At 36.2% G+C, this 12,167-nt stretch overlaps 3 protein-coding genes across 5 annotated transcripts; 1 reads left to right on the forward strand and 2 right to left on the reverse strand.

The window, feature by feature from the left end:
- Positions 1–53: 53 nt before the first annotated feature.
- Positions 54–2,002, reverse strand: LOC110692601. The gene is made up of 3 exons (XM_021869631.1): positions 1,453–2,002; positions 742–1,362; positions 54–667 (listed from the first exon to the last, which is right to left on the reverse strand). The coding sequence occupies exons 1-3, from the start codon at positions 2,000–2,002 to the stop codon at positions 54–56; spliced, it is 1,785 nt and encodes a 594-aa protein (XP_021725323.1).
- A 3-nt stretch (positions 2,003–2,005) lies between these two features.
- LOC110692602 lies at positions 2,006–3,545 on the reverse strand. Its single transcript, XM_021869632.1, has 2 exons — positions 3,498–3,545; positions 2,006–2,743 (listed from the first exon to the last, which is right to left on the reverse strand). Exons 1-2 carry the CDS (start codon positions 3,543–3,545, stop codon positions 2,006–2,008), a joined length of 786 nt encoding a protein of 261 aa, XP_021725324.1.
- A 399-nt stretch (positions 3,546–3,944) lies between these two features.
- On the forward strand, positions 3,945–11,583 carry LOC110692622. 3 transcript variants are annotated; one of them, XM_021869651.1, is made up of 7 exons: positions 3,945–4,163; positions 5,000–5,064; positions 5,180–5,973; positions 7,398–7,588; positions 8,234–8,457; positions 10,281–10,608; positions 10,733–11,583. In XM_021869651.1, exons 3-7 carry the CDS (start codon positions 5,214–5,216, stop codon positions 11,162–11,164), a joined length of 1,935 nt encoding a protein of 644 aa, XP_021725343.1. In that variant the 5' UTR covers positions 3,945–4,163; positions 5,000–5,064; positions 5,180–5,213; the 3' UTR covers positions 11,165–11,583. The 3 variants fall into 3 exon arrangements, with proteins under 3 accessions (XP_021725343.1, XP_021725341.1, XP_021725342.1); XM_021869649.1 differs by having other exon boundaries at positions 5,000–5,973; XM_021869650.1 differs by lacking the exon at positions 5,000–5,064 and having other exon boundaries at positions 3,946–4,163.
- Positions 11,584–12,167: the final 584 nt, after the last annotated feature.

Here is a 12,167-nt window from a genome sequence, read left to right on the forward strand (position 1 = left end):
AAATTACATAACGACAATTGTTTAACATAAATGAAAGTACAACAACATGTTCACTATCTAATTAAGGCATCCCACATGTTCCTTCTAGCTTCGTAACGCTGATCCCAACCGTCAACACTTGGGTCGTGGTGCTCGGTCCACCAACCTGCAACCGGGGGAAGTGGCGAATCAGGTGCAAGTTCAATACAAATAAAATGTGAGGCCCCAACTGTAGCGATGACAAACTCTCGCTCCGGTGCTGTGACCCCCCTTCTTGCCCGCAACGGCAATATCGTGAGGCATGGGTAGTAGCAAGTTGGTGTTTGGCCTACACCAAGAATAATAACCGCTGCATTGAACCAAGTCGCAATAGGAAATAAATCTTGTATTGCAACCATCCAATGACGGGAATCAACCGCCCCACCGTCCCATCGAATACGCTGCACATTGATCTCAAGTCTTCCAAGCCCATAAATCCTCTCATATAGGGCTCGATAACCGAGGACCTCATTCGCTATTGTCTCTCGAGCGTCATACCATCGGCCTTGATCACCGAAGAAGAACTCGGCCACACAACGAAACCCACAGTTCCCATCGCCAATGACATCCTTCCATCCTGTGATGTAAGGCAACATCGGCCCTAGAAGCATGTGTCGATAACGGCTTTGGCTAATGTCGTTTACATCTCCTGCACAAATGTAGGTTTCAGTTAATAGTTTAGTGAACGCTGATTTATGTGAAAAACACAACACTCAATCGTACCTGTTTGTCGTGCGTCGCGTTCAGTGTGTTGGCGGTTTACATGTTCAAAATAAGAACGATCACGTCTTGTATCATTGTTTCTTGGTCGACCACGAACCCGGTGGTTTACAGCAGGCTCTCTGAGATCGGAATGATCCGGATGCAGCTCCTCTTCAATGATGCGAGACACGTTTCGAAGAACAGCAGGATCACTATCAAACACCTCCTCCATCAGAGAACGAAAATGTGCGGCATCCTCAGTCGAGTCATTGCCAGGCACCGTCCCACCATCTCCAGAACCAATAACCAAGGTCCTCCAAAACAGGTGAATTTGCCTTATGTACAATCCTGTCCCAGCAGCTAGCGAATCATGTATCTGGCATGCACAGGGCAACCCGTGGGTCACACGCATTGCACATCGACATCGTTCGTGCACTTGATAACTCAGCTCCCTCATCCTCCTTGTCTCCTCATCGAGAACCTTCAAACAATGCTGAGACACCTTCCCGTTTATACGTGACAGTGGCAACTGTCGGTACTTTTGACCTATCTTCGACCTAGAAGCCTCCAAACCATTACGGATTGCGATGATTTGATTACCAATGTGGCTATGAACTTGAGCCCATACGGTATCTAAAGAACCTGCACATTACAAAGAAAAACCGTTATGATTTGTAACTCAAATTCCTAAAATAAAGTACATACATGAAGTTCAATAATCTTACACCAAACCTGTCGAGGAATCAAACCACATCTTCACGGCCGAATGTTGGCTCTCAACTCTGCAAGTGCTGGTGTTGCCATACTGTAGAACTTGGTTTGTCCAAAATGTCACAAACTTCGTTTTATGACAAAGCCATGTGTTCTCTACATATTGTATCACTGCTGGAAAACTTGCCCACTTATCTTTCATGTTTTCTACAGCGGCCTCATAATCTTCCTCGGTTGCAGCGTCCATGATACGTTTCCATTTTCCGTTTTTGAAAGACGCACCAATTTTCTTGCTTTTGAACATAGCAGTGACCCGAGCCTCCACATCTTTGTTAATGTGCCATCGACAAAGTAAGTGCGAGGTTCCTGGAAACACTTCCCTCAATGCAGCACATAGCCCAAGCTCACGGTCTGTCAAGAAAACCGACGGCTCCTTACTATACCCAATCACGTCTCTCAACCTCTGCAAAACCCATCGATAGCTTGTCGTGCTCTCGTTGCGCCTGAACACGTAAGCGACGAGAAAATTCTGATTTATTGGTGTCAAGCTAACTATCTCAAAGAACGGCATCCCTTATCGGTTAGTCTTGTAAGTGGAATCCATACCGATCACATAGGGGTACGTCCGTAGGATGTCTACCATGACTGGATGCGCCATAAAGGCGTGCTGTAAAACGCCTTCATCATCGGACATGACCCAGTAAACATACTGACTCTGTCTCGCCAAATGTAGAAATTGCTGAACAACTCCTCTCCCATCAGACATCTCCTCTCTGAAGTCATTCCGGCAGTTGTAGATGTGTCTGATGTTTGGATGATCATCAGGAAATTGCTCCGCAATAGTCGCCATGATGTTACACGGTGCAACCTTAGACTTCGTCATGTCACGCACAACCTGCTTCGCATTCGGGCTCAACCCACTAATTTTACGATGACCCTCTGGATACGCAATCATTGGATGGTTGTGGGTCCCAGTTATATCATCTTTCGCCCGGATAAACCAAGTATTGGTGACGAACTCGTAACATATCTTGATGTAGAAAGGACAACCAATGCCCTTAGTTTTGGTGTCCTTTCGAATTGCGTTCTCAATATCTCTCGGCTTACTCCTGCGTCCCCGGTCACATCTTAAATATCGAACTGGTCGACCATCCCTCTGTTTGTTGAAAGACGATTTCACCAAAATAAATCCCAGATTTATTGCAACAGCATTCGCCCATGTAACTGCATCGTCAAACGTTAGAAAAACCGTGTCTGTCGCAAAATGTGCACTGTAATTCACAACGTCACCGTCGTCTTCAACCTCCGAATCCTATCAAAATAACAATACAAACAAATAAAACACGCAAGGATTACTATTTTAAATTTAACAATAATAATAACAATAATAATACAAATAATCATAATAATAAAAATAACAATAATAACAATAATAATATTAATAGTATTAAAAGTAATAATAATAATAATAATAATAATAATAATAACAATAACAATAATAATACTAATGATAATAATAATAACAATAATAATACTAATGATAATAATAATAATAATAACAATAACAATAATAATATTAATAATAATAACAACAATAACTACGTAACATTAACAAATAATAACTAATATAATAATAATAATAACAACAATAGTAATAATAATAGTAGTAATAATATTAATAATAATCATAATCATAACAGAAATTTACAAAATTAACAAAACTAATAATAATAATAATAATAATAATAATAATAATAAATACAAAAAATATAATAATAATAATAATAATAACAATTACAATTACAATTACGTAAAAAAAAAAAACAAAAAAACAAAAAAAAAGGACATCAGCTTGTTTTTTCCGGAAATCTGGGGGAGATCCGCCCAAAATTTCCGGATGTCCCTAATTACAACCGGAAATTTCATCCGGATGTGTACATCTGCCTGAAATTTCCGGATGTTATTGGGGACATCCGGAAATTTTGGGCGGATCTCCCCCAGATTTCCGGAAAAAACAAGCGGATGTCCTATTTACAAAACAAAAAAAAATATTCCGAAATACTTACAGATTCTTCCGTCGAACCCTCCGGCGTGTGAACGTTGTCGTCGTCCATCGTAAAACATCACTCCGTACACTTTCCTTTTCTGGCCCGGGATTTTTAAATTCCTCGGGATTACCGTACAATGGTGGAACCGGGATTTTTTAATGCTCGGGATTTTTTTAACACAAGTGGTGGGCTTGGTAATGTTTTTAATGTTGTCGGTAACTAAATTTACCCATGATGGACCCTTAAATAGATAAAATACCCACAAAGACAAAAATGTCATTTCAATTAAAAATGTGAACGTCACCCAGTAATTTGCGAATGACGAATAGCAGTTCAGAATAAGACTAAAAGAAACGAAAGCAAAATAATAAAGATAGTAAAGGTGTGTGCTTATAAAAGTTAATAAAAACAAAAGCACTCACAGCAGGATATACTATGAACCTAAAAAACAGAATTTAAAAGCACAGAACACCACCTTTTACCAAGAGTTGCAAAAAACACAGCCTTAAAGGTTAAGGACTTAAAGGTGCTGACAACTGAAACTTTATAAAACTTTTGAACAATAGAAAAATTTCTTGTACAACACATCATGCAGCTGGAGCCATAAAAAGTTCATGTCTTTTCTCTTCTTCTTCTTCTTCTTCTTCTTTCTCCAAAGCTCCAAAACCCTTTTCAATTTCCCAGGTAAAAACTCTTCTTTCATTTTTTTTTATAATTAATTTTCTTAGGAAACGTTGATTTAAATAAACAAAAATGTTGGTATTTAGGATTCAAATTTATGGGTTTGAGTTCCAACCATGGTATATTTCCTGACATTCTTCTGAAAGTATTCTGTTTAGTTTTGTTGGTTTTATTGTTTCAGATTTTGGTTTTGCTCGTTTTCTTATTTATTTTTTTGTACTTTTTTTTTGTGTTTGGGTTGTTAATATGTATAGTTGTTGATTTGTTTATTTATTAATGTTGAAAAAATCATATAGTAGATAATTTTTGTCAGTGTTCCTGTTTTACTGTCCCTTCAGTGTATTAAAATTACAATATACATGAAGCAAGTTAGTTATTTATTATATAATTGGTTTCCTCTGAAGTAGTTTGAAAATGATATTTGGGTATTTTTTGTTCGATTAATCATTAATGTAATGTGTTGTATGCTTAGCATTTTACCTCCCTCGTTTTCTTTTGTAACTGATTTTTAAGGGAGATAGAAAACAAAATCTAGGAGAAAAAAAAAAGAAAAGGAAAAGAGTAATCTGCTAATGGTTTGTATTTACTATGGGGAATCTCCCTTCTATTTCTTTTCGTTCCAAAAGAGCAGTAATGCTACTTTATTTTTAATTAAGAAGATTTCATAGTTTTGGTACTCTTGTAATCTTGGTGTTTTACAAATTTTCAAGACGTTGACAAAAGTAGTGGCATGTGAAATATGGAAGGAGATACTGCTCTAATGGTGCTATTTGGTTTGGTATTTGGTATTGAGATTCTTTAGATAACAGCATTCGTTCAAAATTGTTTTTCCCTTGCAGCTTCATTATGAATTATTCTCTGTGAAATTACTGTTGCTGTGACGGATAGAGGGATAGGAAGTATTGTAAGTCTTAGTACACCATGTTGCCTTGGGTTGACGTAGGATGATATTTAAAGAAGTGGAAAACATGTGAAGCATTTTCTCTATTTATGATTCCTTCCTCGTTATTTGGATGTAGAAATGATAAAGAATCAACTTGAAGCATTTGCATAATGGGTTGTGGTTCATCAAGGTTTGATAACGAAGAAAGAGTACGGATTTGTAAGGAAAGGAGGAGGACTCTGAAACAACTGTTAGGATACAGGAAAGAATTTGCCAGTGCCATTTTAGCATACTTGAAGGCATTGAAAGACACTGGCATAACCCTCCGACAATACACTGAGTTAGAGTCACTGGAGTTTGAGAGTCAAGTGAGATCTTCTCCACCTCTCACTCTTCCACCCGCCCCTCCACGCCCTCCTCCAATTGATAGTCCCGATTCAAAGAAGCTTGAAGATAATCAAAATGGCAAGAAAGCACAAGAAGAGATCACTGAGGTTGGTGAGGGTAGTGATTGCCCCCCTCCACTGTCTCTCCGCCTGTGGGATCCCTGTGACTTACTTGAGAGTTCTTTGGGACAAGATAAAGTAGAGAGTGTGTTGGTTGAAGATATGGATGAAGAAAATTGGGCTGAGGCAAAAACACAGTTCGATGAAGATGATCAGGTGCATGTTACATCTGATAAAACTTCTGATGCTCTTAGAGCAAATTCGCCAAATGTTGATGATAATTCGTCCTTGGTGACTGGAAAGATGAATCATATGGTAGATAGACCCATGGTGGTGTGGAGGAAGAGAAAGACATTATCGGGCATAGTTAAGGAGCTTGATGATTACTTCTTGAAAGCATCTGCAGGTGGGAAGGAGATAGCAGTTTTAGTAGACATGAGCACAAGTAATATTTCCTTGCATCACGACTTGAAAGGAAAAAAGGGTAAGTCTTTATCCTCTACTATATTGCTACATATGACAACATTGTTTGAGTTTTCTTCTACATGTCAATAAGCTTATCGTTTCTGATTAGCATTTCAACCAATTCGCTTCTAATATTATGCATCTACATATTTGTTCGTTTGTAAAATCATAATAGACAATTCATGGCCTGAATTACTGCCTCCCCAGCTTGTTGTTATTTGTTTGAAAGTATGCTATATTTTCCCTTTTAACTGTAATCGGTTGCTTCTTCAACCTCTTGTTCTTTTCGGAAGTTTGGACATATAATCAGCCACTATATCATATGCTTTCTCCAGAGTAACTGCCAGTTGTAAGACTTGTAACAAATTTGATTCTGAAAGGGACATATGTTTCAAAGGATAAATTTTGGTGAATAGTTTGACTACTAAAACCTGTATATACATGGGAACATGGCAATATTATAGTTGGTACCTTACGTCAGATGACCTTTGGAACTGCGTATTTTATCTAAACATTAATTTATCTGTTCTATGACATAAGTGAATTACAAGGTTGTCTTGAAATACTTGCCATAACTTGAAATTTTTAAAAAATACAAGTTACTCAGAATGTAATTCAGTTGCGTGACATCTTATGAGTGCCTTTATTTGTAATAGTAGCTTGAAAGAATGATTGTGTTTGACTTTGATTAAGGACCACCTCTTGAACTATATAATAAGATGGGTGTTATTTCTATTAGCACTTTCACAGGAAAAGTAGGCGTATGGTCAAATGCTTCCTAATCATGGTTTAGGAAGTGAACCCAAAGGATTCTTCTCTGAACTAGAAGTGTGCGACATGTGCGTCAAAAATGCAGTGTCCAGTTGGTTTTAGCCAACAGCCGATTCTGGGTGGAGCAATAGCTGGATAACTTTGATTAAGTAATTTCGGAATTAGCTAGTTATTTGGAAAGATTAGTACTTGATATTCATGATACAGCAACCTAGGATCAGATTTTGATGCCTTAATTCGCTGTCTAGTAATTAGTGAAGGCATTGACCTCAGAATGTTGCTGAGCTTAAAAGAAAAGATGACTTGATGTAATTTTCTGTTGCAATTTATAGGACATGCATGTTGGTGGGCAGAGCATAATTGGATTTTTTTTTTTTTTAACAAACTCCGACGATAAAACCAGCTTCAATGCAATCTGATAAACTTGCTTAACCGACAAACTTTCCTTTGTCAGCTGGATGCTTTTTCCCATTCAGAAAACTATTTTTAATGTAGGTTCAATGTCAATTATGTAGCAAATTGAATTAAAATCATAAACTCTTTTTCTTGGAATTTTGTAACACTATCATTGATAGCATTTAGTTTTATCTCTAGTAAGCTATCATGAGTTATCAAGTCAACTTGCAGCTGAATAAACAGTTAATAATACTTGTGTTTTTCTATCTGCTTCAGGGAAGGAGAACAACTCTGCTCGATTGAGTTCTTTGCCATTGAACTTGTCAGCTAGATCACTACAAGTGGCAAAGGATGATTTGGAGCCCAGCACCCCTACTGAAGTAACTGAACCCTGCAAGCCTGGAGCGCACTGCATCACGCTTGAGAAAATTTATGCTGAAGAGCAGACACTCTACGCGGCAGTAAGGGTAAATTCTAAACATATTACATACATAAATTTTAGTGATCATAGGTGACTGGATGATTCAACTAATGCTTGATGTTTTTTGGGAATCTTGAAGTGTGGGATAAATTTGAAAAATTAAAAAAACCATCAATTTGCAAAGATCAAAAGATCCAAAGGCAAACATGGACAGCGAAACTGTCTGTTCAGGTTATGCTAAATTTTGGTAACAAAAACTAATGATTCCACGTATGATTTAGCTTTCAAGATAAAAGAGAATAAAATTTAGTTGATTTTTCTTTTATTGTACATTTGTTTAATTGAGTCTAGCATATTGTGACTCTGAGAACTTGATCTGCTAGTCCTAGATGAAGATACCAGAGCCAAAACTCCCAAGTTTGCACCGTTCACTTTAGTCGATTATGTGCTGTTGTCAAATTCCTAAAACTTTTTCAGCTCTATGGAATGACAAAGATTAAATATAAACTTCCCTGAAATGGACTTTATCTTAGGCAGATTACTCAAAATGATTGTACAGATAAAAGCATTTTAATGTTAAACCATGGTTACCAGCTTATTTTTATCAAAAGTTTGAAAAAAATGGGGAAAAATTAAAATATAGCCATTATTTCATTCAGGTGTTTAAATGATTTTGCTGTAATGTATGCAGGAAGAGGAGATGGTAAAAGTGGAGCATAAGAGAAAATCTTTATCATTACGAAAGCTAGAAGATGATAATGGTGAATTGGATAAGATAGAGAAAACGCGGTCTGCTGTCGAAAATTTGCAATCTGATATTGTCCGTTTGCAAGAGTCAGTAAAAAGGACATCTGCATCAATATTAACAATCATAGACAAGGAGTTGCATCCTCAGCTTATTGCGTTACTTACCGGGTAATCTTTATATAGTTGATCTCTGATATAAATTACTCCCTTTGTCCTAATTATAGTATGCCTTTAAAGTTTTTATTGGCACATAGTATTAGGTGATAAGTTGTAGTGTAGTTATGAATTATTATTTTGATGAAAACGTAGGTATTATGGAAGATAGTGGGGTATTTTTGTAATTGGACTAGATAGAGTGTGGGTCCATAGCTTTAAGTAGTGGAAAGAAAGAAGTAGAAGTATTTCAAAAAAGTACTGTGCCATTGCCAAAAATAGAGAGGAGAAAACTACATTGGACAAACAAAAAAAGACGAGGGGAACGCTAAATTGGAACAAAAAGGGGTATCTCTTATAAACCATAAGTGCATGCTACTTTTGTCTCAAGGGACCGGAAATATTTATAAGCTCCCATGTTTTCTATTGTATCTTACATGTATCTGCTTTATACAAGCAAATAATTTCCCTATATGAGACATCAAGTAGCCATGCATAGCTGCTCCTAAATAGCAATCATGCAGATAACATTTCACAATACTAACATCACTTTGCGACATGAAACATTATTTCACTATCACCTCTACAATCCCTGCCTTTCAGACAATATGTTGAGGTTCAATGCTAGGTAGCTTTCTGAGAGAAGAGGCGCATAGATGGATCATTTTCCTTAGGTCAAGAATTTCACATGTCCTGACTTGCTTTAAGTTCATTCTGATAAGCTCTGCTTAAGTGATCCATCTTAATAAAGTAGTTCTCTTTCTCACTAACTCTCTTAATCTTCTACAATGTATAACCTTTAAGTCACATGCGAAAGCTGGTGAGAGAGCTCTGATAACTTCAGTGTACCTTTCTTTTCTTCATTTGCTCAGAATTTTGATTTGTATTTGAAGATTGAATTAAACTAAAGATTAGTGGATCTTGACTGAATTTCAAATGGTGTTTGCTTGATCTAATACTTTTAAAATCTTTATCTTTGTAAAATACTCTTCAGTTTTCTTAAGTAGCTTCTATTTATATATATTGGGCTGAAGATTATATGTTTGACTCTATATTCAATGATATAAATGGTTAATTTCATATTTAGAGTGAGATTGGGTTGTTTGTAAATTCCATATTTGGTGTAATTCATATCATCTTCATTCAAATGTGCATGTATATCTCCGCATTCAAAATTTGTTACCTCTGGCATAGGGTTTTTTCCTATTTTTTGTTTTGCAAATGGTGATGCCACTGTCCACTGATAGGATTCCTCTCTAGACTCTAGCTGATTAGTTCTATCAATTCAGGTTTGGATACCTAGTACTCATGGCACATTTTACACCAAAAAAATAAACACTAGTGTCTAAAGGAGAGGAAATTTTATACATCGAGGATTTGTAGTAACAAATCGACCTATTTAAGAGTACCAAGGATCTTTACTGCTGCTAAATGAAAAACCCATGAAACTCTGAAATCATTTGTCTTGCTCTAGCGAATAGAATATGGTATTACATATCCCTATTTGGTACGTTTTAATCACTTCCGTTGGCTATTAGGAAGCTGGCCTTTGTTGGTCACCACCTTAAAACACGAATAATTTCTTCTCTTGAACTTGCCATCCTAGAAGGGCTGCAGCCATCTTGATTAGAAACTCAAGGATTTAAAAGAGAGATGTGGAGAGCCTCCCTGAGTTTATTTGGCTGAATTTTGGAAAAAAAAAAGTGTTGTTCTGATACGATACTATTAATTGTGGACCATTTGTCGATTCTTGATGAATGCTAAAGCATAGAAATACTTCGTATAACAAGTAGTTTTCCTTTGCCCTCAAAAGAAAACTAATTTATGACATTTTGCAGGCTCATTCAAATGTGGAAAACAATGAATGAATGCCATCAAGTTCAGTTTCAAATCTCCCAGCAGGTGCTACTTCTAATTAGTCACAACACAGAACCAATCACTGAAAATCATCGTGAAGCAGCTATGCAGCTAGAGGGTGGGGTCAGCTTTTGGTACAATAGTTTTTGTAGACTCACAAAGTCCCAAAGAGATTACATAGAATCCCTGTGCAAGTGGATTCAGCTTACTGACTGTGCTATAGACGGTGAAAATCAGAACTGCTGTCCTTCTGAGGTCCGCGCACTCTGCCAGAATTGGCTGCTTGCCCTTGATAGACTACCTGCTCAGGTACTGAGCTGTTAATTAGTGTCATTTACATATTAGATTTGGGTTCAGTTTTATACAACACAAACTGCAGGTGGTTTGTCCGAGTTTGTTAATGTTATTCAAATTACACATTCATAAATGACAGGTTGTTTCAGAGGCCATTAAAAGCTTTCTTAAGGTTATACGATCAATAAGATTGCAGCAACAGGAAGAATTCAACCTGAAGAAAAAAGTTGACAAGTTGGAGAGGAAATGGCTGAAGGAACTAGAGTCACTAAGTGAGATTGAAAAAAAGCTTCAAGTAAGCAATAGGTTTGCAGATATGGAATCTGGTTTAAGCTTAAAGCATCCATTATCTGTCAAACGTGCAAAAATTGGGGACTTACAAAAGATGCATGAAAATGAGAAGGCTAGGTATTTGAGTTCAATCCAGATTAGCAGGGCCATGACCTTAAGTAAACTGCAAAAAAGCCTCCCGCATGTCTTTGAAAAACTGACAGAATTTTCAAATGCCTGCAAGCAGTTTTTCGAGACTGTTCTTAACCATGCTGACCAAGTTTACAACGCTGATGGCTAAAATTTTGCAGGACTGATTGCCCAAGGTCTGGTAAAATTTGTGTGCTACTGTGATTGGCAATTCGGCTTTGTGTTCCTCTGATACATCTGCAAACTTTTCACTAAACACTGCTATGATAAATTCATTTTGCTGATCTTCATAATTAAAATTTCCACTTGCAGCTGTGACCAATTGTAGAATGTCCATAAATGGACTTGGATATGTTTGTTTTGGAACCCGATATATGAATTAATAACTTAATATACTTCCTCTGTTTAATAATGTTGTTAACATTTACTATGTGAACAAGAAGGAAAAGGGAAAAGTGTAAAAAGGTGTGTGGGTGAAATTAAGAAAAATGTGGAGGAAGTATGATACACTATGTACTTGATAGTTGATTGAATCAAACTTAGGCGATGTAAAGTTCCCTTATTTTATGACCTTATTACTTTCAAATCAGATTGGAACAAATAGAAAATTAAGTTCTGAATATACTTAATCATTTTATGTACGATTTTTTAACGCTAAATATCTTTAATTTCGTTATGAAAAAATTATGAAAAATAACATATTAATAAAATATACATTATTAAGAATCTAACAAGACTCCACTTTTGATATAATTTTCCTTTATAGATTATTAACGTTACATAATGTCAAAGTTTAGTCGGATAAGAAAATTAAGTTCAATTCAAATCAGATCTGAAAAGCAAAAATAAGGTGAGCTAAACAAGACCTTGATTGGAGTCATTTTAGGAATCTATTAGTTTTGATTACGATTTATGGATCTTTGCATTGTTGTTTTATGTTTATGTTATGGATATAAGTGTATGTAATTTAAATTGAGAGAGTGAATACAGGCTATCTTTCGTTTTATGAGTGCAATAAAAAAATTAAGGGAAAATTGATTTTATTTTCTTCTAACCTTTGTCCAATTTATTGTTAGTAATTCAACCTGTTGATTTTTAACAAGTGGGATAAAGGTTAAGAGATAGAAAATGAAGATCAACATTTTAAGCTATAA

The sequence above is a fragment of the Chenopodium quinoa genome, unplaced genomic scaffold (assembly GCF_001683475.1).
Source record: "Chenopodium quinoa cultivar QQ74 unplaced genomic scaffold, ASM168347v1, whole genome shotgun sequence".
Classification (NCBI taxonomy): domain Eukaryota; kingdom Viridiplantae; phylum Streptophyta; class Magnoliopsida; order Caryophyllales; family Amaranthaceae; genus Chenopodium; species Chenopodium quinoa.